This window comes from Hyperoodon ampullatus (assembly GCF_949752795.1).
Source record: "Hyperoodon ampullatus genome assembly, chromosome: 13".
Taxonomy (NCBI): domain Eukaryota; kingdom Metazoa; phylum Chordata; class Mammalia; order Artiodactyla; family Ziphiidae; genus Hyperoodon; species Hyperoodon ampullatus.
In genome coordinates, this window is record NC_136926.1 from 88,718,507 (window position 1) to 88,740,425 (window position 21,919).

At 48.5% G+C, this 21,919-nt stretch overlaps 1 protein-coding gene across 2 annotated transcripts in view; it reads left to right on the forward strand.

The window, feature by feature from the left end:
• ATP9B (ATPase phospholipid transporting 9B (putative)) overlaps positions 1–21,919 on the forward strand; it is a gene marked incomplete at its 5' end in the record, with an annotated part of 207,075 nt that overhangs the window by 163,379 nt on the left and 21,777 nt on the right. For both annotated transcript variants that reach the window (XM_079717497.1, XM_079717496.1), the window contains 6 exons: positions 3,322–3,567; positions 14,719–14,880; positions 15,593–15,685; positions 17,758–17,841; positions 17,966–18,136; positions 20,771–20,869. In XM_079717497.1, the coding sequence (XP_079573623.1) occupies positions 3,322–3,567; positions 14,719–14,880; positions 15,593–15,685; positions 17,758–17,841; positions 17,966–18,136; positions 20,771–20,869 (855 nt within the window). The remainder of the gene's footprint in view (positions 1–3,321; positions 3,568–14,718; positions 14,881–15,592; positions 15,686–17,757; positions 17,842–17,965; positions 18,137–20,770; positions 20,870–21,919) is intronic.

Consider the following 21,919-nt stretch of genomic DNA (forward strand, 5'->3'; position numbering starts at 1 on the left):
CGTTCGTTTATAAATCAAGAAACAGTTTTTGGACTAATTTTAAATTAAAATTTCTATATTGTATAATCATAGCCTTAACGACCTTAAATCATTTATTCTTATTAAATTTGCTTAGTGGATTATTTGTATAAATCACTCAGTAAACATAGTATTTTTAAGAGTATTGAGTGGAATCCTGCGTCGAATGTGTACAGAACAATCCCTCTGGTTTGCCTCATAATAAGGCTTTCTCACATGTTTTAAAGGTACATATGTTTAACCTTTTCAGTGAACGGAAGTAGGAACCGTAACTTTTCTGCCCTTCAGCTTCCACGATTATCAGCGCGTGCGGCTGATCCTGCTTCATCACAGCCATGGTCCTTCAGATGGTTATTTTGAAGTGAAAAGTGAAGATAATATCACATTAGTTCATCTGTAAATATGTAGTCTGTATCTCTCAGAGATAAGGACAGGGGTTTTTGTTTGTTTGTTTGTTTTTGCGGTACACGGGCCTCTCACTGTCGTGGCCTCTCCCGTTGCGGAGCACAGGCTCCGGACGCGCAGGCTCAGCGGCCATGGCTCATGGGCCCAGCCGCTCCACGGCACGTGGGATCCTCCCGGACCGGGTCACGAACCCGTGTCCCCTGCATCGGCAGGCGGACTCCCAACCACTGCGCCACCAGGGAAGCCCTGTTTTTTTGTTTTTTAAGACAAAACCTCAATCTTGTCTCTTTCACCGGAGCCTCTACAGGAAGAGGAATTGTTTCTTTCACGTGAGGGCACAGCCTGGTGGTTACAGCATCCGTTCTCTGCCAGGGCGTCTGGGCTGTTTCCTCCCAACCTTTCAGACTCCTGACATGAGGTGTGTCAGGGCCACTGGGTGCCCGGGTCAGGCGGAGACCATGGAGCAGTGGGGACATAAGCCACCTTCTAGTTTATTTTCGGCTGTGTGGTTTCCACGGCCCCTTCCCAAGTAGGGCTTGTGTTTCAGTCACTGGGTTTCTTCTTACCCATTGTATAACTTGCAGTCACTGATTCGGTGTCATCAAACCCAGCCATCCCAGGGCATTGATTCAGGATCACTTCCTGAGGCCTTTTCTCTCCTGAGGAGCTGAGCGAGGTGTGTGGGGTTGGCACGCGCAGAGCGCTCACGGGCTGTGATGTTTCCCTGCTGCCGCCAGGCTCCCTGGGCCACACCGGCGCCCTCAGCTGCCGAGGTCGGCAGGTTCTTGTTTGCAGGCCTTTGTTTCCCACTTGATTTCACGAAGACTGGACTGAACTACCCTTGCCCTCTGCAGTTCTTCCTTGTATGTTGTCAGCCTTATATTCAGTTTTGTGAAAACTGTCTCTTTTTTCTGTAATGTGCACCAGTCTGGCATGTACTTTACTTTTGAGATGCTGTCAAATGAAAACCTTATATGAGTATGTATTTATTATATGTGTGGTCATACGTGCCCAGAAGCACACATACATGCATGAACACTTAAAACCAAGCATTTTATTAATTTGGATGTCATTCATTTTAATACAGAGTATTTTGTAACCTAGAATATTTATTAATAGAAGAAAATATTTTAAAGGGGAAGGAATACGACTTCCCTTCTCCTTGTAATCTATGTCTAGATTAAATAGTACCAGGTAACATCTGTTTTAAAAAATATTAATTTATATTACCCATGAATATGATTTTAATAATTCCAAATAAGTTATTTTACTAGAAAAAAAATTAAAAGCAGAAAAGATGAGTCATACAAATACAGCAAACAGTATTCCATCTAAGAATTTTAAAAATCTTTTTACTAAAAGCTGTGTGTTGGTTAGCTGGGCAGACAGGCCTTTTACGTGAAACTGATTTTATTCCTTACGTTTCACTTTTAAGATGATACTAGTCTGCTAGGTCCACAGTAACGTAACACAGATCTTGTGTAACCCGGTCATGTCTACCCACTGGAAGCACCTGGTGATGAGTAGGACGTGATCGTGAGTGGAATCTGTGTGGAGTGAAAGGATGCAGCCACCAATGAACACGGCACGTTCAGCAGGAAGAGGCCGCCGCATGGCTCGGCTGCGCTAGCGGCGGGGCAGGCAGGACGCAGGTGTGGGTCGGAGGCGCGGGCTGGACGGGGCACCAGCTGAGCGGAGGAGCTGCCCCTCAGTAGCCGGCACTGTGATTTGATGGGCTCTGCACAGCCGCCCAGAAGCAGGGGCCTGGCTTTCTAAGGGTTGTCGGGAGTTCCCCTGAGGTTCAGGGGAGAAGTGTCTGATGGGCCTTGGGGTCGGGGTCCTCCCAGGCCCCCCCCACCGGAGGAGGTGAACACGGGCGGAGACATCTGTCCAGGGCCGTCAGGCACATCCGGAGGAGTGGGTGGTGGCTTCAAGGGAACAGTTTTGAAATATGACGGGAGGGTCGCTTTTCCTCCCACTGCGGTGATTATTGTATCTGATGATTATTATCTACAAACCAGACACTCTAACTTCAGAGACTGTTGCAAAGCTGGATGAGTTCATAATATTAAGGGAACGTTCATAATCATGTTTTCCTGCTTTTAGCTGTATACCTTTTTTTTTAAATAAATGTTTGTTTTTTTTGTTTTTATTTATTTATTTTTGGCTGCATTGGGTCTTTGTTGCTGGGCACGGGCTTTCTCTAGTTGAGGCGAGTGGGGGCTACTCTTCGTTGCGGTGCGTGGGCTTCTCATTGTGGTGGCTCTAGGCACACAGTTTCAGTAGTTGTGGCTCGCGGGCTCAGTAGTTGTGGCTCACGGGCTTCAGTAGTTGTGGCTCGTGGGCTCAGTAGTTGTGGCTCACGGGCTCTAGAGCGCAGGCTCAGTAGTTGTGGCGCATGGGCTTACTTACTCCGCGGCATGTGGGATCTTCCCAGACCAGGGCTCGAACCTGTGTCCCCTGCATTGGCAGGCGAATTCTTAACCACTGCGCCACCAGGGAAGCCCAGCTGTATACCACTTTATGCACAGCACTTTTTAAAGAGAAACGACAGCAGTCGTGAGTATCCTATTCCATTCTGTTTTTAACTTTGCTTTTAGAAAGGACTTAGCAAATTCGTGCCATGGTTACAGTGAATCTACTCAAAGGAGATTATGAGATTTTGAGTATTATAGCGAATATTTTGGTTACTCGACAGCTGGGGAATGTCAGAGCACTTTGTAGTACAAGGATAAAAGGGTAGCTTGTCACCCCAGTGGGGCGCATGGCAGAGGTGATTGTCTCGAGCTGGTCTACTTACTCCTGGCTAAGGCTAAGCAGCCCATCAAAGTCATGCATGTTACTCATCCCAGCATCGGCTCTGCTGTCTCTAATTCTTCGGCGTCCTGTGTTTGACAGATGCAGTCTCAGGCCAGTGGGAACAACGCCAGTTCAACACCCCCAAGAAAAGCCCAGTCCTCAGCGCCCAAGGTCAGGAAAAGCGTGAGCAGCCGGGTCCACGAGGCCGTGAAGGCTGTCGCCCTGTGTCACAACGTGACCCCCGTGTACGAGGCCCGTGGCGCGGCCGGGGAGACCGAGTTCGCCGAGGCCGACCAGGATTTCAGCGACGACAACCGCACCTACCAGGCCTCCAGCCCCGATGAGGTCAGTCGGGCCGAGCGGCCCATTCCCGACGGGTCCTCTGGGTGCAGACGGCGCCTCCCCGAGGGCTCATCGGGCTCCGGGCCTGAGGAGTTTCTTGTGGGGTGAGGAGGGGGCTTGACGGTGGTTTTCAGTGCGGGCTTTCACCACAGAAATCTGGCCAGCTCCCTCCTGGTGGGACCCCTGCCCTGACCCAGGCCTTGCGTGTATGTGCCCATACATCCCAGAATGGCCTCGAGTCAGTTCCAGGAAAGCCGTGAGTGGACTCGGGGAGCTTACTGACTCCGTAAGGTCTGCAGGCTGCACCCTCCCGTGTCCTCTTCTCTCCAAGTGAATCTTCAGATTTGCACATTAAATTTCCAGTTATTTTTGCCAGAATTTAGATACGATGTATGTATTTCAAAACAGAATTAGGGGGCTTCCCTGGTGGCGCAGTGGTTGAGAGTCCGCCTGCTGATGCAGGGGACATGGGTTCGTGCCCCGGTCCGGGAAGATCCCACCTGCCGCAGAGCGGCTGGGCCATGAGCCATGGCCGCTGAGCCTGCGCGTCCGGAGTCTGTGTGCTCCGCAACGGGAGAGGCCACAACAGTGAGAGGCCCGCGTACAGCAAAAATAAAAAAAAAACAAACAAACAGAATTAGGATGTAAATAATTTCAAAAATCTACAGAAGACAGAAATGGTAAAATCTTAAATGTGATAAATGAGTCATTTCTGACTTTACGTCAGTCATTGTTTGATTTTTAGGTTTATAAAAATTATTATTAAATTAATTTGTCCACTTCCTGTACAATCTTAGTGTACTTTATATATAGTTTTCTCATCTACCCTTTGCACTCAGGTTTCTGATAATTATGTAAAGTCATCAGACTTCTTCAAATATCTTGTAAAACTGGATCATATAAGTAAATAACCTCTCAAAAAAGTGCCTTCAATCAAAGGTTTTAAGAAACCTGACCTAATGTCTTAAAGAGAGGACCCTGCTGGGCTTCCCTTGTGGCACAGTGGTTGAGAGTCCGCCTGCCAGTGCAGGGGACACGGGTTCGTGCCCCGATCCGGGAAGATCCCACATGCCGCGGAGCAGCTGGGCCCGTGAGCCATGGCCGCTGAGCCTGCGTGTCCGGAGCCTGTGCTCCGCAACAGGAGAGGCCACAACAGTGAGAGGCCCACATACCGCAAAAAAAAAAAAAAAAAGAGAGAGAGAGAGGACCCTGCTGATCCCATTAACAAGTTGATTTCCAAAGAGAAGAGTCCTTCCTCCCTGACAGCACGCCCCCAGCCCCCGGCTCTGCATCCAGGAGGGGCCCCTCTGCTGCCCACGGGCAGGCTCCTCTGTGCTGTGCAGCCTTCCTGCTCGGCCACAGCCGGCGGTGTCCCTCCTCTGGTTTCCATGACAGTACTCTCATTCCCTAAGGTGCCCGCACGGCCTCGTCTGCAGACCCCTGGGGGCTACAGGTGGACCACCGGCTCGGGCTCTTAACCCTGTCTGCACACCCCGTGGAACTAGCTTTGCTTTGTTTTGTTTTGTTTGTTTCATACTCGCCGTTCTCTACACACATGCTCAGTTCTAGAAGTGCTGATTTTCCAGCAGGCCTGGTGGGACTGACGTTTCTCCATTCTGAAAATCCAGGAAGTTGCACCCACAACTGAGAACCCCTGAGTCTTGTAAATCTTTCCTTTCGACGTGCTTTCAGGATAGGAGGTGAGGCCCAGTGCTGTCAGCAGCGCCCTGACAGTCTCAGGGGGCAAAGCACAGGGGCCCCAGCTACGGCATTCCCACTTCCTAATGATAAACCCTGAGTGCACCAGCAGCCTCAGGGCATTTACCAGCTCCTAACACAGCCTTATTTTTTGAGAGCAAATTTATTTTTGAAGCTTTAGTTACATAGGTATTTCCTTTTTTTTTTTAATTGAAGTATAGCTGATGTACAATGTCATGTAAGTTACAAGTGTACAGGATAGTTAGTGATTCACAATTTTTAAAGGTTATACTCCTTTTATAGTTATTGTAAGAGATTGGCTGGGTTTCTTCCCTGGTGGCACAGTGGTTAAGAATCCGCCTGCCAATGCAGGGGACACGGGTTCGAGCCCTGCTCTGGGAAGATCCCACATGCCGCGGAGCAACTAAGCCCATGCGCCACAACTACTGAGCCTGTACTCTAGAGTCTGTGAGCCACAACTACTGAGCCCACGCACCACAACTACTGAAGCCTGCGTGCCTACAGCCCGTGCTCCACAACAAGAGAAGCCACCACAATGAGAAGCCCGTGCACCGCAACAAAGAGTAGCCCCCGCTCGCCGCAAGTAGAGAAAGCCTGCACGCAGCAACGAAGACCCAGCGCAGCCAAAAATAAATAAATTAATTAATAAATAAATAAAAGATTATTTAAAAAAAAAGATTGGCTGTATTCCCCGTGTTGTACAATATATCCTTGTAGCTTATTTTATACATGATAGTTTGTACCTCTTACTCTCCTCCCCCATCTTGTCCCATCCCCTATCCCTCCCCACACTGGTAACCACTAGTTTGTTCTCTATATCTGTGAGTCTGTTTTTTGTTATATTGCCTAGTTTGTTGTATTTTTTAGATTTCCCACATATAAGTGGTATCATACAGTATTTGTCTTTCTCAGTCTGACTTATTTCACTTAGCATAACACCCTCCAAGTCCATCCACTTTGCTGCAAATGGCAAAATTTTATTCTTTTTTTATGGCTGCATAGTATCCCCTTGTATATATATATATATCTTCTTTATCCATTCTTTATCCTGCTGATGGACACTTAGGTTGCTTCCATATCTTGGCAATTGTAAATAATGCTGCTACAGACATTGGGGTGTATGTATTGTTTTGAATTGGTGTCTTCATTTTTTTCAGATATATAACCAGGAGTGAAATTGCTGGGTCATATGGTAGTTCTATTCTTAGTTTTCTGAGGAACCTCCATACTGTTTTCCACAGTGGCTGCACCAATTTACACTCCTGCCAACAGTGCACAAGAGTTCCCCTTTCTCCACATCCTTGCCAACGTTGGTTATTTCTTGTCTTTTTTTTTTTTTATTTTGCGGTACGCGGGCCTCTCACTGTTGTGGCCTCTCCCGTTGCGGAGCACAGGCTCCGGATGCGCAGGCTCAGCAGCCATGGCTCACGGGCCCAGCCGCTCCACGGCACGTGGGATCTTCCTGGACCAGGGCACGAACCCGTGTCCCCTGCATCGGCAGGCGGACTCTCAACCACTGTGCCACCAGGGAAGCACCTCTTGTCTTTTCGATGATGGCCATTCTGACCAGTGTGAGGTGTTGTCTCATTGTGGTTTTGATTTGCATTTCTCTAATAATTAGCGATGTTGAGCATCTTTTCATGTGCCTGTTGGCCATCTGTATGTCTTCTTTGGAAAAATGTCTATTCAGGTCTTCTGCCCATTTTTTAATCAGGTTGTTTGTTTTTTGATGTGGAGTTGTATGAGCTGTCTATATGTTTTGGATATTAACTCCTTATCGGTCATATCACTTGCAAATATTTTCTCCCATTCAATAGGTGGTTTCTTTTGTTTTGTTTGATGGTTTCCTGTGCTGTGCAAAAGCTTGTAAGCTTAGTTAGGTCCCATTTGTTTATTTTTGCTCTCAATTCCTTTGCTTTGGGAGACTTCTAAACAAACATTGCTGCGATTTATGTCAAAGAGAGTTCTGCCTATGCTTTCTTCTGGGAGTTTTATGGGTTTTGGTCTTACATTTAGGTCTTTAATCAGTTTGAGTTTCTTTTTTGTATGTGGTGTTAGAGAATGTTCTAATTTCATTCTTTTACATGTAGCTGTCCAGTTTTCCCAGCACCACCTTTGTTTTGTCAATTTAGAAATTATAACATGTTGTTAGTCATGTTAGAGCTTATAGGTGGTGAAAAAACAGCCAAAAAGATGAAAGCTTGGGTTTTTTTCAACATGGGAAGCTGAGAACATTCCCACTTGGTCCTTCATCTCCACTGAAACTCAGCGTTTCCTCTTTTCCCTGTGGTTGTCACCAGTGCTGTGACCTCGGGGTCACGCGTCCAGTCTTGGTGCCCAGAGTTAGGAGGCAAGGGCACCTGCTTTGAGGACATCCCTCCAGGCCCAGCCCCCTGGCGCCACACCGCAGGACGGACCTCCCTCCCCCCGTTCACTCCCGAGGGGCTCCTGCACGCAGCTGTACCGCTGTCCCTGGCATTCTCGTGCTGGCAGCCGTCTGCTCCCGAACCCGTGGTGCCTGCCCCGTACCTAACACCTTCCTGCTCTGCGAAGTGGGCCTGGACCTCATGGTGGTTTCTAGACATGAGGCGCTCAAGTCCGGCTGCTCGTGTGGTGCCTACGGGCCTGACCTCTGCCCCCGGCCTGTGTCCAGCTCTACCTGACGCCAGCACTCGTCTTGGTCTCGAGCAGCTAGTGGGCTGGGTGCACCCCTGTGACGGGGGCGATCGGGACGTTCTGTTTTCCAAGCACCGTTTATTATTTGAAGCGTTTACAGTAAACTTAACTGCTCTTATAATGAGTCAGAGTTTTGGTATTCAACCAGAAGGAATGAAAAACTGAAGGAAAAGCAGCAGCTCTGCACCTGATCTCAAGTGACTGTGGCCTCGCCAGCTTCTCCCTCCCAATGCCCTCGGATGTTTCATCCACGCCATGTGACGTGTCCCAGCCACGCGGTGCTCCTGTCACGTGCAGAGTCTGTGCTTTCATTCCGTCTTCCGGGACCTGGGCTGTGTGCATCGTGGCAGACGGAACCCCAGGCCTGGGAGGTGCTGGGAAGGCACTGCTGATCCGCTTGGAGGGGGGCCGGAAGGTGTGGTGGTGACCTGAGATAAACCTCATCGACACAGGGCCTCGGTACTGCATCCCCGTCACTGCATCCCCAGCTGGTCCAGGAGGAGCTGTCCCTGTGAGTTAGCCGGGCAGTGTCTCGGAGTTAGGTGCCTTTCCTTTTTGTGAATCGCCATGCCTCTCTTCCCAGGAAGTGTTAGGAGAGCCCGTGGAAACTGGGGCTGCCTGTGGTGTGGTCAGTTGCTGAGTCGCTCCACAGGGTAGCTTAGTCGCCATACAGAGGGGAAAGCAGGGGGTGTGGAAGCACCCCGCTGTCTTCAGGGCGCATATTCCAGGCGCCACATCCCAGGTCAGTTACGCAGTGGGCGGGAGCTCAGGGTCCCCTTCATCATCACCACTGCTCTGTTTTATAGGTTATGTTAACCAATAGGTGTGTGAGAATCTCTTTGCAGCCACAGCTCAGTATGACTTTTGGAATCGTGTGTGTGTACCAGATGTTCTTACTGGGTGACGGGGAACCTAGGAAGACGTGCACAGCTCAGTGGTCCCAGCAGATGTGGCGGCCTCGGCTGATGGGGTGGGTGGTTAGGACGCACAGGAGCTGCACCTGTCACCCTGCCGTGACCTGTCGGCCTTGAGACAGGTACCGGGTCCTGGTGACGCTCTTTGAGAGGACATGCACCACCGCTTTTTCTTACAAAGGAAGGGTTAAGCACATTGGTTTTCATAGTCCAGCATTCTAGAGATTCTCTCAAGTTCCATGTGATTACCTACTGAAAACGTGTGCTTTTCCAGTCCTGAGCATGGGAAACTTAGACCACAGATGTTTCCCAAGGAAAATTTTATTGGAAGTTTCAAAAATCCTGTATTACGTATTTACCTTATTACCTCCCAAAAGTAAATAAAACTTTTATTGAAAATACCTGGGATTTTTTATCTTTAGGTTTTTATGTTATAACACTTTTGAAATCTTAAATTAGGAATTCACAGTAGAGAGGGGTTTCACTGATGCCAAGATTTCCAGAACTAAATAGAAACTGCTAATCTTATATTTAAATTTTTTACTTCAAAATTTCTTCCTACTTTGGAAATTGGACAATGATTAAAAGTGGCATACCATTAAATAACCTTTAAGAAATCCCTAACATGTAATTTAAATCTAAAAATGAAAAGACTCAACTTCATCATCATTTTTAAAGCGCTCTGTGGCTGCAGTGTTTGCAGGTCCCCAGAACCCAAGGAAAACCATCTGAACGGTTCGTTATTTCACTTAGTGAACTTCGCTGCAGTTAGGTTGACGGATGATAGCAGTGTTTCCCAATCACCAAAGTACTGTTTTAAAGGCATTTTTTATTGAATAAAGTGCTTAGAATATTGCACCCTGGAGCTTTTTTCAGGGAAATGGCTCGGTTGATGTTCTCTATTTGCCCTCAGCCTTGACCTATCACAACGTGTACGGTTAATAAGCAACCTTATCGTTTAGGAGACTTAATTGGCTTTATACACTCTGCATCAACACCATTCTCTTATAATCCCTATTTGCTTATGGCTCTTGTGTCATCTCATCTTAGTTTTCAGAAAGAATGTGACTTATTGAGTAGAACGTGCTGGTTTTTGAGTCTCTGATCTTGCAGCAGTTCTTCATTTTCACTTTCCTGAAAACAGAGAGGCTCTCCTACCTTACCTGTGCATGTGCACAAATGCATTTTTATTATACAGATAATGGAATTCTGGGGAATTTACTTTAAGCTGTTAAAGGCTTTCTGAGGCGTGGTCACTGGGCACTTTGCAGTGACGTGTGTGTTTGGAGCTGTCACGTGCAGTGGGTGCTGGAGCGTCAGAGCGGGAGGGGTGATTTCGGATTCAGAACCTGCAGCCTACTTAGGCCCCGGTCACTGTTTCTTATGATAAGTAATCGATATTTCATTTTCTCCAAGAGCATAGAAAGTTCCGCTTGCCTGTCACTTTGCCTGTACAGCCTCAGCATAGCAGACTCCAGCTTAGCAAACTTTAAATGTTCCTGGAAATTCCTGGACAAGGTTAAAATCCAGCCCTCGTTAGCTGTGTGTCCAGTGCAGCGGCAGGAAGCTGAGACGGAGCCAGTGTCACCAACAGGCGCCACCGACTCAGCTCAGGGGGCAGTGCCTCGGGCGCCAGGTCATCACCTCGAGTGAGCAAGGCCAGTGCGACGCAACCCCAAGACCCCTGGCCGCTTTGGTTCAAAAAGATTGATTGGCCATAATTTTCAGTGACTCTTAAGCCTGTAAACTTGCTGTCTGTTGGTAACATCCTTTCTCCTCTGTGGCCATGTCCCTCACATATATAATTTCTATATTAAGTATTATTTCAGGGTGTAGGTATCATCTGCTCATGTGGACATTTGTGTGCAAGAATCAGCTAAAGTTTATGACAAACCATGCGTGGATGACTTAAAAACAGAAGCGCGTCCCACCCTTAACAGCACTGCTTTTGATTTACTCTAATGTATGCAGTGTGCTGTGGATTTAAATTCACCTTATCATGTCTGCTTATTGAAGCAGGACACACTGTGGTGTGGCGTCAGCATGTCTGTGGGGAGCAGGTCCCTGTCTGTGACGTGAGCCCCCCACCGTGACCCTCAGGAGTGGGACAGCACGTGAACCACACGGCCTGCCATGAGTATTGATTGGCAGCTTTTCCAGGCGATCAGGTTCACGTTATGTTCATAATTCTATTAAATTGTAACAGTGATGGTAGTACCACAGTTGAAAATGAAGACATGTCAGTGATCGAATTATGATTTATAAAGTACACGGTGAAAAAAGGTGTCCCTGGAGTATAGCTGGCAGGTATGTGGGTGTAATTGCTAATATGGTAAAGGAAACTTCTCCCAAGCTTTTCAAGAATGATAGCACAGGGCTTCCCTGGTGGTGCAGTGCTTAAGAATCTGCCTGCCAATGCAGGGAACACAGGTTTGAGCCCTCATCCGGGAAGATCCCACATGCCACGGAGCAACTAAGCCCGTGCGCCACAACTATGGAGCCTGCGCTCTAGAACCCACAAGCCACAGCTGCTGAGGCCCGTGTGCCTAGAGCCCGAGCTCTACAAAGAGAGAAGCCACCGCAATGGGAGGCCCACGCACCGCAACGAAGAGTAGCCCCCACTCGCCACAACTGGAGAGGGCCCACGCACAGCGGCAGAGACCCAACGCAGCCATAAATGAATAAAAAAATAAAATAAATGTAAAAAGGGGGAAAAAATAAACCATGATTAAAGAAAAGAATGCTAGCACAGAAATTTCTGAATAATGGAATTATAGAGAAAATTAATAATAAAATCTTGCCCCGCACGAGTTACTTAGCATGGAGAAGTGTGAAAGCATAAACCAATTGCCTGTGACAACAGTTACCCGAGTGTGTTGCTAACTTGGCCTCTGGATGAGATTTAGCTTAGGCTCCCACTTAGATCCGTAATTTTTACAGTCACATTTTAATTATTTTGACCCTTGTATTATTGTCACTAATCACATTGTTAGAAATGTCTTACAGCTAAGTTAGAGAACTAGTCATTCCTACGTGGCCTGGACCATCACTGGCAGCACCCAAAGGAGACAGGGAGAGGTGGCACCTCCCCTGCCCCTTCCACTGGGGGGTCCACACCGACGGGGAAAGCAAGCAGCAGCGTGTTAACTGCTCCTGAGATGAATTCTGAGTCAAAGACCTAAAAATTCCACCCACCCCCAGCAGCTTTCTTCTTCTGTTAGAAGGACCCCATGTAGCGGCAATCTGACCCAATACAGGGATAACATCCCAAGAGGGGCCATGGTCAGGGGAGGCCAGTGGTCAGAAGCAGCCTCCATGCGAACACCGAGCATCTCCCGCTAAGACACCACCTCCCGGGAGCGGTCAGCAGATGGAAACTCCACCTCCACCGGCTTATGTGTTAGGCAGTGCCTTGCAAATCAAACCGGGGCTGTGCAGTGGTAAAAAGAAATGAAACAAATGAGGTTGGCATCCAACTAAAAAGTTTAGAAGAAAAAGGCAAGACCAAAGGAAAGTAAGAGAAAGAAAAGATAAAGGAAAACGTAAAATTTATGATTGAATAAGCAGTAAATTCAAAAGCTGATCCTTTGAAAGGTAAATAAAATGGAAAAACTGTTGGCAAAAATAGTAAATAATACAAAACGGTGAATGCAGACTAAGAATACACACATAAAATTACGCATATGAAGAGTGTATAATAGATGAGCTTAAATTTTTATGAGAGTATATTAAGACACAGCCCAAATGCTATTATTTTTGAAAACCTCATTAAATAACCATGTTCAAGAAAAATATATATTAGCAAAATGGAGTCTAAAGAACTACATAAAACCTGGGTAGGCCAGAAAAGAGGAAGAAACAAAAAACTGTCTCTTTTGTTTTAATAGATGATATGATTGTCTCCATATAAAATCCCAAAGGCTCTACCAAAAATTTAACTCTCTACTAAGACTTAATAAGTGAGTTTACCAAAGTTGCACATTATGATATCCATATACAAAAATTACTCATATTTGTATATACTAGCAATGAGCAATTAGAAATTGACATTTAAAAATGTACCATTTGTAAAGCACCAAAAAAAACAAAAAAAAACCCATAAAATGCTTAAGGATAGATCTAACAAAATATGTATAGGATTTGTATGATGGGAAGTGTAAGACAATGAAGAAAACTCAAGGACAGTCTATATATGAGAACTATATTGTGCACATGGATTGGAAGACTTTCTGTTACCAAGATGTCAGTTTGTTACCAAGATGTCAGTTGATTTTTTTATAAAGATGCCAAGGAAATCCAATGCAGAAAGGATGATTATTTAAATAAATGGGACCCAGAACATTTTTTTAACATCTTTATTGGAGTATAGTTGCTTTACAATGGTGTGTTAGTTTCTGCTGTATAACAAAGTGAATCAGCTATATGCATACGTATATCCCCATATCCCCTCCCTCTTGCGTCTCCCTCCCACCCTCCCTATCCCACCCCTCTAGGTGGTCACAAAGCACCGAGCTGATCTCCCTGTGCTACGCCGCTGCTTCCCACTAGCTATCTACCTTACGTTTGGTAGTGTATATATGTCCATGCCTCTCTCTCACTTCGTCCCAGCTTACCCTTCCCCCTCCCCGTATCCTCAAGTCCATTCCCTGGTAGGTCTGTGTCTTTATTCCCGTCTTGCCCCACGGGTGGGTCAGACCTCAGCATAACCCTGGGAGGTCGTCACCATTGTATCGACAAGGAGACCGGGGCTTAGGGGTGCAGCCTGTCACCCAGATTCATGGAGCTGGTACACGGCCACTCGAGGGTTCCGGGCTGAGCGGTCTCACCTCGGCACCAGAGCTGCTGGGGATCTCGTCAGACGGGAGTTTTCAGGAATCACTAGGAGAGAACAGTAACGTCTGCACACTAGACAGAATTTAAAACGCTCTTGATGATATGATTTCTCAGAACCCCAGGTCAAACGCTGAAAGCACCGGTGGTGAAAGGAACTGCAGGTGAGGGCGAGGCGCCAGGGTGAGGAGAGGCCCGGAGCCCCCAGGGGGAAGGAGCCACTGCCCGCCGGCCGCGGGGTCCTCACCTGCACGGCGGGGGCAGCACGCCATGAATTTCTTGCAGTGAGGTTGCTTTTAAAGACAAACTGAATTTTTTCTGAAAACGCTTAGTGTCATAAAAATTACTATTCATGAATGGTGAACTTTAAAAATTATTTTTCCACTTAAGATTTTTACGTTTAAATCATAAATGATTGTAAGTAAGAATACTTTCTATTTTTGAGTCCTTGCCACATGCCAGGGAGCCTCCTCTGATCGCTTCCCCTTTAGAACAGTTTGCAAATACATCTTCCACAGAACGGGCGGGTGAGTCTCAGTACGCAAAGGACCAGGTCACGGGGCTTCCAACTGCCAGAGTCGGGCTTGGCGCCCGGGCCTGCCCTCCCCACAGACGTGCTGGCCGTGGAGCCCCCAGTCGCCAGTTGGTCCGTGATTGAGACACACGAGGGATTCAGGGCATCACTGTCGCGGGCGTCCTTGAGCCCAGCCCCGCCTGCTCTCCAAGCCGTCCAGCCCGGCGGGCGCTCCGTGTAGATTTTAAACCCTGGCTGTAGGCAGCTGGTAACACAAATCGCAACACAAGTGTGCTCACCAACGGCCTTTATCTTAGACGGTAAGACCAAGGCCCTCAGTCTCGCTGCGTATCGCTTCCCTGTAATGAATACTAGACGTGGCCTCAGAAACAGCAGGGCCTGGACGTGTTCAGTTTCATCTCTTGGTGGCATCTCGGCGAGCTCACTGACCGCTGGCCTGATGCCCCCTTCCCGGCCTCACATCTCGCTGGTCTCCCGCAGGTGGCCCTGGTGCAGTGGACGGAGAGCGTCGGCCTCACTCTGGTCAACAGAGACCTCACGTCCATGCAGCTGAGGACCCCCAGCGGCCAGATCCTGACCTACTGCATCCTGCAGACCTTCCCTTTCACCTCGGAGAGCAAGCGGATGGGGGTCATCGTCAGGGTACGCTGGCCTCTGTCCCCGAGCTGGGTGCCTGCTCTGGTCACTGTGAGGACACCGCAGCGGTCTCTTAAGGCTCACTCCAGGGCTTTATGCTCGTCACAGTGTTTTGTAATAATAAAATCCAAACTGACAATTTATGCTGAGAAGCTGGTGTGGCTCTAATAGTCATGATTTAAAACAACCTTCCTAAGACGCCTGAGGCAGAATAAGTAGAAATGTTCATGAAGTTTTTGAAATCAGCTCGAGCTGCTTTGTTTCCCACAGCAGTGGCAGCCAAAGAGTTTACCTGAAGAATGATTTATGAGCATAAAGTTGCTAAAATATACCCCTATTAAATTTTTTGTAGCGAATACCACAAATACATCTCGGAAGTTGGCTAAACTAGGAAGCGTATTCACTCAAGCTCTGGAAATTTGAGAGAATTTACCTTGCAGTCCAAGGCGTATGTTCATTTACAGATTTTATTTCAAAACCCTCAGCACAGCATCTGGAGAGCCACAGTTATGCTCTCGGTTGCTGGTGGCCTGAGCGCCTAGGGAGGACACAGCCGCGCCTAGGGAGGACACAGCCCTGCCTAGAAGGTGACTCAGTGACTCACCCGGGGGGGTGGGTTCATGGAGAGTTGCCCTCCCAGGGCGTTCCCGTCAGAGCAGCCCCGCAGTAGCCGCCGCGTGGCCTCAACGTGTCTGTGTTCACTCCCATCTTGTTACAGGACGAGTCCACGGCAGAGATCACGTTCTATATGAAAGGTGCCGACGTTGCCATGTCCACCGTCGTCCAGTATAATGACTGGCTGGAGGAGGAGGTATGAGCTGTCTCACGTTGTGCAGATGTTTTTACGAAACTCAGGGCAGTGATAGAAGCACGGCCTCCTTTCTCCGACTCGTAGGTACTTTTGCTGGCGTCACTGGAGCGAATCAAGGTGCCAGGTTTCACACCCGACACCGTCGGTTCATAAAGCAGAGAGGACAGGAGTACTGTAAATCATAAACACTGTACTTTCTGTGTGAACAACTGCTATTTTTGGTGTCTGTGTGAATACGTGTAGATGTGTGCAAGTGGGTCCTTATGAAGAATATTTTGTTTATTTTGGTGAAAAAATAGAAAGCATCCCTCATCATTCACTAACATATTCTGAAACAGTATTGTGCATATAACCAGAGTTATATTTTAACATGATATTTATTTTGTAACCTATTTACCAGGATATTTTAGTTAGAGTTTAATTCTAATACGTACATAGGATTCACTTTAAACGTGGAGATAAGGTCCAAATATAACCCATCCTATATTTTCATCCAATTCTCCCTGAACAAATACGATTTGTATTTTGCTTCATGAGATTATTTGTTGTTTACATTTATGTATTCGTAAAAACTTAGATTTCAGAGTAAAACTAAACCGCTGAATTTATGAGCGTGACCTCCTTCACTGGGTGCATGTTGTCGGTGGGGCTCAAGCGTGTCCACCCCCTTCAGGCCGGGCGTCTGTCTGTCAGTCCAGGGGCCACAGCCCACGTCCACGACGGTATTGGCAATATGAATCAATAGCTCCTTCAGGCACTGGATTTAATCAGGGACATGAATAAATTAAACTCCCTGAAGACCTAGTAAAATGCCATAAAAATTACTTTGGGTCATAATGATGTGCAATTAATTATAAAATCCTTGTTTAATTTATTTAGCTTTATGAGGTCAAATCGATAAATGTCTTGCAACAGACAGATAATGTCAGACTGTTTTTCAGATAACTTTATTAAAAATCCTTTGTGCATTTATTTCCAACACTGTAGTTTCTCCCATCGATAAATCCTTCCACACCCTCCCACCGCAGTCTTTGTTCTTAATACTCTTGTCGTGGGGAAAGCCTTTCACTTTATCCAAAGCCAGCAGGTACTCAGAGCCTGAGTTTACAGGGGGCTGTTCTGTGTCACAGAAGCTCCCAAGCTGGATTCTTGGGTATCAGCGTGTGTTCCCCAAATACTAAGAAACCAAAGCACACCTACGCGGTCCGTCACGCGGCGGAAAGGGCGCTTTTGTAAAGCCTGCAGCGCGAGCCCGTCCTCTGTGTGGACGCGACGCCCGCGAGCCGAGGCGGCGGTGCCTGGGGGGCAGCCCCTTCCTCTCCGCGCAGGACCCCCTCTTTGCCCCCAGATGTGTGTTTGTTAGAAACGAGACGGAGCTAGGACCGGGGAGCCGGGCGGTATGAAGAGGCACCGTGGCGTCGCCCGCCGGGCCCCAGGATCCACGGGCCGCGGCGAGTGTGGGGCTGGTGTGCAAGTGGGGACCTCTCCGCACACGGCCTGGTGTGTGACAGCGGGAGGCAGATCAGGTCTCCCCGGAGGATTAGAAAGGAACCCCAGAGACTCGGGATGGTTTATCCTGCGGACGTTAAGTGCAGTGAACGAGCTTTGTCAGAGGAAGGTGCCGTTACCCGGAAACGGGGACCTCTGCCCTTGAACGGACGGGGCCGGGCGGGATGGGCGCGCGTGGAAGTGTGTCCCCGGGCCGGGCGCAAGCCCCCTGGTATCGCTGATTCCGAAGGGCGGCGGTCGGACGCTCCGAGTCCCGGCTCCCTCGGTGGCCGTGACGGCCGCCTGCACGGCTCGTGGGGCCGTGTCTGTGTCGCGCACACGTGCAGCCCGTCCCGTCCCGTAGTGGGGAGAGAGCCGTGCCCGTTGTCCCCTCCGCATCCCACCTGGCGGGCAGTCGGGGGGCGCAGGGACCCCGGGTCGGGTCGGCCGCGTGGCACGGCGGCTGGGGAGCCGGCCGCTCCCGCCCTCCCACGGGGATGTGGGTCTGGCGGGATGAGCTAGCGGAGGACGTGGCCGCGGCTGCGGGCCAGCCGGGACGCGTGTGACCTGCCTCTCTCTTCCAGTGCGGCAACATGGCCCGCGAAGGCCTGCGCACCCTCGTGGTGGCCAAGAGGGCGCTGACGGAGGAGCAGTACCAGGACTTCGAGGTGAGCGGCCGGCCTCCCGCCGTGGCCTCGGCCTCGGGGAGACAGTGTGCACGGGGGCAGCGCCGCGGGTGTCCCCGCCTCGGCCAGTCCTGCGCGAGTCACAGCACGGCCCGCCTGTCCTCAGAACCGCTACAACCAGGCCAAGCTGAGCATCCACGACAGGACGCTCAAGGTGGCCGCCGTGGTGGAGAGCCTGGAGCGGGAGATGGAGCTGCTGTGCCTGACGGGGGTGGAGGACCAGCTGCAGGCGGACGTGCGGCCCACCCTGGAGATGCTGCGCAACGCGGGCATCAAGGTACCGCGAGGGAGCGGGCGCCCCCTGGAGGTGGAGCGGGTGAGGGCCTAGGTGAGCGGAGGTCTCGGCGTGTCCCGCCCCGGGGGCTGCGCCCGCCCGCCCGTCACCCAGACGCAGCGGCGCGGGCGGCTCTGCCCCCGCCTTCCCGGCGGCCGTCTGTCCTCCTCGGCTGCCTTCCCGGCCGCGGGCGTCCTCACAGCAGCCGGAGGCCTGGCCCGGCCCGAGCTGCTCCCCACGGCAGGCTTCTATCCGCGTGGGGAGGCTCGCCCCGTAGCCCGCACGGTGCGCCCCGCCTGACCAGCTGACCTGCCGTCGTCTTCTAACGGTTTGTCCTCGCAGGGTCCCGGGGAGGTGAGCACGCTGTGGTGTAAGTTTTCGTTTTCAGGAAACCGCCTTCTTGCCTCACTTCCCTGTGCTCTCCCTGAAGCTGAAGTTCAGTTACAGATGGCTGAGAAAATGCATTTCAGTGCTGCCTCAAGGACTGAGAATGAGCAAAGTACAGCTTTACTCTTAAAAGAAATACTCGTGTCTAACTGGAGCACAGGGAGAGAACTGGAGGAAGATGTCAGAAGGCAAAGCCGTGGCCGGCTTCAAGTAACAGTACACTCGGCACGTTTTGATGAGGGCGCTGTGACGGGCACAGCAAGGGGGCCCTGCCGTCCAGGCCTCTGGGCGGGGGAGATGTCGGAGCCTCCCCACCCGTTCGCGGCCGTGGAAGGGGCGGCCGCTGGTGTCTGCGTGTGCTGTCCAGGTGCTAGTCAGAGTGGAAGAGAGCAGTTCAGACCCAGAACTGTGACCCGGTCTAAGCCTGTGCGACCAGAAGCTTGCGTGGAGAAACATGATTGAGTAGAGGCAGACGACCCGCTCGTTCCGTTGTGATTGTTCACGAGCTCCCCATCAGTCTCGCTCTTGGCTGTTGCTGCTGGCTTGTCAGCACAGCCGAGGCATGCGCATTTCTTGTGTAAAGACTTGGGTGCTTGTGTTAGCTGCTTGCTAAGCTCTGAAGTCAGTAATACTCGCTGGGGTTCTGCCCTTTTTCCTTTCCATGTTCCGTCAGGAGAAGCAGACTCGTTTGTCCCGTTATAGTTCAAGGATGTGGCTTCAGCCCGTCCTCTGAGCCTGAGAGGTGGCGCTCGGCCAGGCCCACACTTATCCCTGAGTTGGCAGCAGCGGGACTTCTTGTTCTGTGGCGTTAATTGTTCCCAACTTTGTCACGGTGACGTGTCGTCTTCTTAGATCCAGGCTCAGTAAAGTGAATATTAATGTGTAACATAAATAAAAAACACAAACCCTCAGACACTGAAAAGAGCCACAGGTAGATTGTGCCTAAGCAGAGAACCAGTATACCATGTAAGTTTTTTGTTTCCTGTTCCCCAAAATGCATATTTATGTATGATACATATGATACATCTGAAAAATTCAGATGATAGCGAGAAATTGCTGCTGTTATAGAAAAGATATATAAACCATCCTGTTATGTATAAACTGTCCTGATTTTGCTCTCTTTTCAGTCTAGGGATATTTACACATACAATACGTGCATGTGTTTGATATTTTTAAGTAAAAGTGGCGTTCGGGAGTTCCCTGGTGGCCTAGTGGTTAGGATTCCAGGCTTTCACTGCCGTGGCCCGAGTTCAATTCCTGGTTTGGGAACTAAGATCCCACAAGCCATGCGGCGTGGCCAAAAATAATAATAATAATAATAATAATAAAGTAAAATAAAAGGGCTACATTTAAAAAAAATATATTTTTTTAAGTGGTGTTATTTGACATGACTTATTTGATACGAAACAACTTTCGGGTTAACTATTGCCCGTTTACCCATTTTGAACTTCAGTTTTCAACCGAAAAACTCACACAAGTGAGAACAAGGATTTCAGGGTCCCCCTAACTCTGCAAGCCCTCAGCCTGTGGTCCTTGGGCCTGTTTGCTTGGCCTGCAAGGCCGCGTAGACGTGGCCTTCTGACACACTCAGGCGGCGTCCTCAGCCCCAGCCGCGAGGCTCCTAATCCCCAGTCGTTCACCTGCCTCAGCTCTGCTGCTGTGTCTAAACGTCACTTTGCTCTTACCTGTTTCAGTTAAGCAAGTTGGCAGAGACTTTTATTGTGGTAAAATGTGCGTGATGTACAGTTTACCATCTTCACCATTTTTAAGTGCACGGTGCAGTGGCACTAAGTACATTCACACTGTCGTGTAACAGCCAGCACCCTCCACCTGCCCTAACTCTTTATGCTGTAAAACTGAAACTCTGTCCCCGTGGAACGCTGGCTCCTCCTCGCCCTCCCCCAGCCCTGGCACCCACCATCTACTTCCTTTCTCTATGAGTCTGACTCTTCTGGGGACCTCATTCAGGTGGAATCATGCAGTGTTTGTCCTTTTGTGACTGGTTTGTTTCTCTCAGCATAGTTGTTGCAGGTGTCAGAATCCCCTGCCTTTTTTAATATTCATTGTATGGAAGGACCACATTTGGTTTCTCCATCATCCATCCATGGACTCATGCGTTGCTTCACGTTTTGGCTGTTGTGAATAGTGATGCTGAAAACACGGATGTGCAAATATCTTTTCAAGGGCAGACACTTTTCAGAGATGAACACGTGATAGAGTTGGGGTTCACCAGCTGAAACTGTTTCCTAGATATGGATGCTGACGGGTGATAAACTGGAGACGGCCACGTGCATCGCCAAGAGTTCTCACCTGGTGTCTCGAACGCAGGACACGCACATTTTCAGGCCGGTAAGTGTACGTCCACATCACTTTGAATTTTAAATGTTTTGAATTGAAACTTACTGGTTTTGTGAGAATGTATACGCAGGTATTTATTAATTAATAGATACTATTTTAAAAGAGAAGTAAGTTTCTTACTCAATTTATAAAAACGTGTTAAAAATAGATTTCTGTTAGTTACATATATTAAATGTGGTCAAAAAGCTGCTTTTGGTAGAGTGAAACAAGGTCTAAATTCAAGAGTATTTTTCTGTTGTACTATTAGAATTATTAACGACTAAATATCTATTTTAAAATAGACATACTGCAGTCATTTTCTGTTCAATTTATAAAAGTGTATTTTGATAAAAAATTACATTTGTCTGGGAATTCCCTGGAGGGCCAGTGGTTAGGACTTGGCACTGTCACTGCCAGGGCCCCAGGTTCCATCCCTGGTCGGGGAACTAAGATCCCACAAGCTGCACGGTGCAGCCAAAAAAAAAAAAAAAAAAATTACGTTTGTCTATTAGTTAGACACAATACATGTGGTCCAGAAGCTGCTTTTGTGAAACAAGCTTTAAATACAAAGTAGAAATGTGTTTTGAATCTACTACCATCTTCAGATTAAATGATCTTCCTCAATTAGATCAAAGAAAATTAATAGAAATGATCGAAATTTGTGTGTTAACTGTATCTACTAGTTATGATGAAATTTGATTCAAACAAAAAATAAAAGTTTCTTGCGTCTTGACTGATGGCGGCTGAACGGACGTCGTGTGTCTCTGTTCCAAGTGAAGCCCTTGTACCTACAGAAATAGTGATTTGAGTATAATTTACATGTAAATGTAGTTTTATTTCGAAGCATCAGAATCACAAATTAGGCCCTGCAGACTACTATTTGCAATTAAATTATTAATGATTCTGATAAAACTTCAGATCAATTTTTGTTGACTTTGCAGTGTTATAGCCCCACAAATAAAATTTCCACAATAAAACCTACCTATTTAAAGATGAGTCTGGATTGATTAATCTGGACCCATGAAGCTTTTTATTTCAGTCCTGTTATATATCATTTCTTTT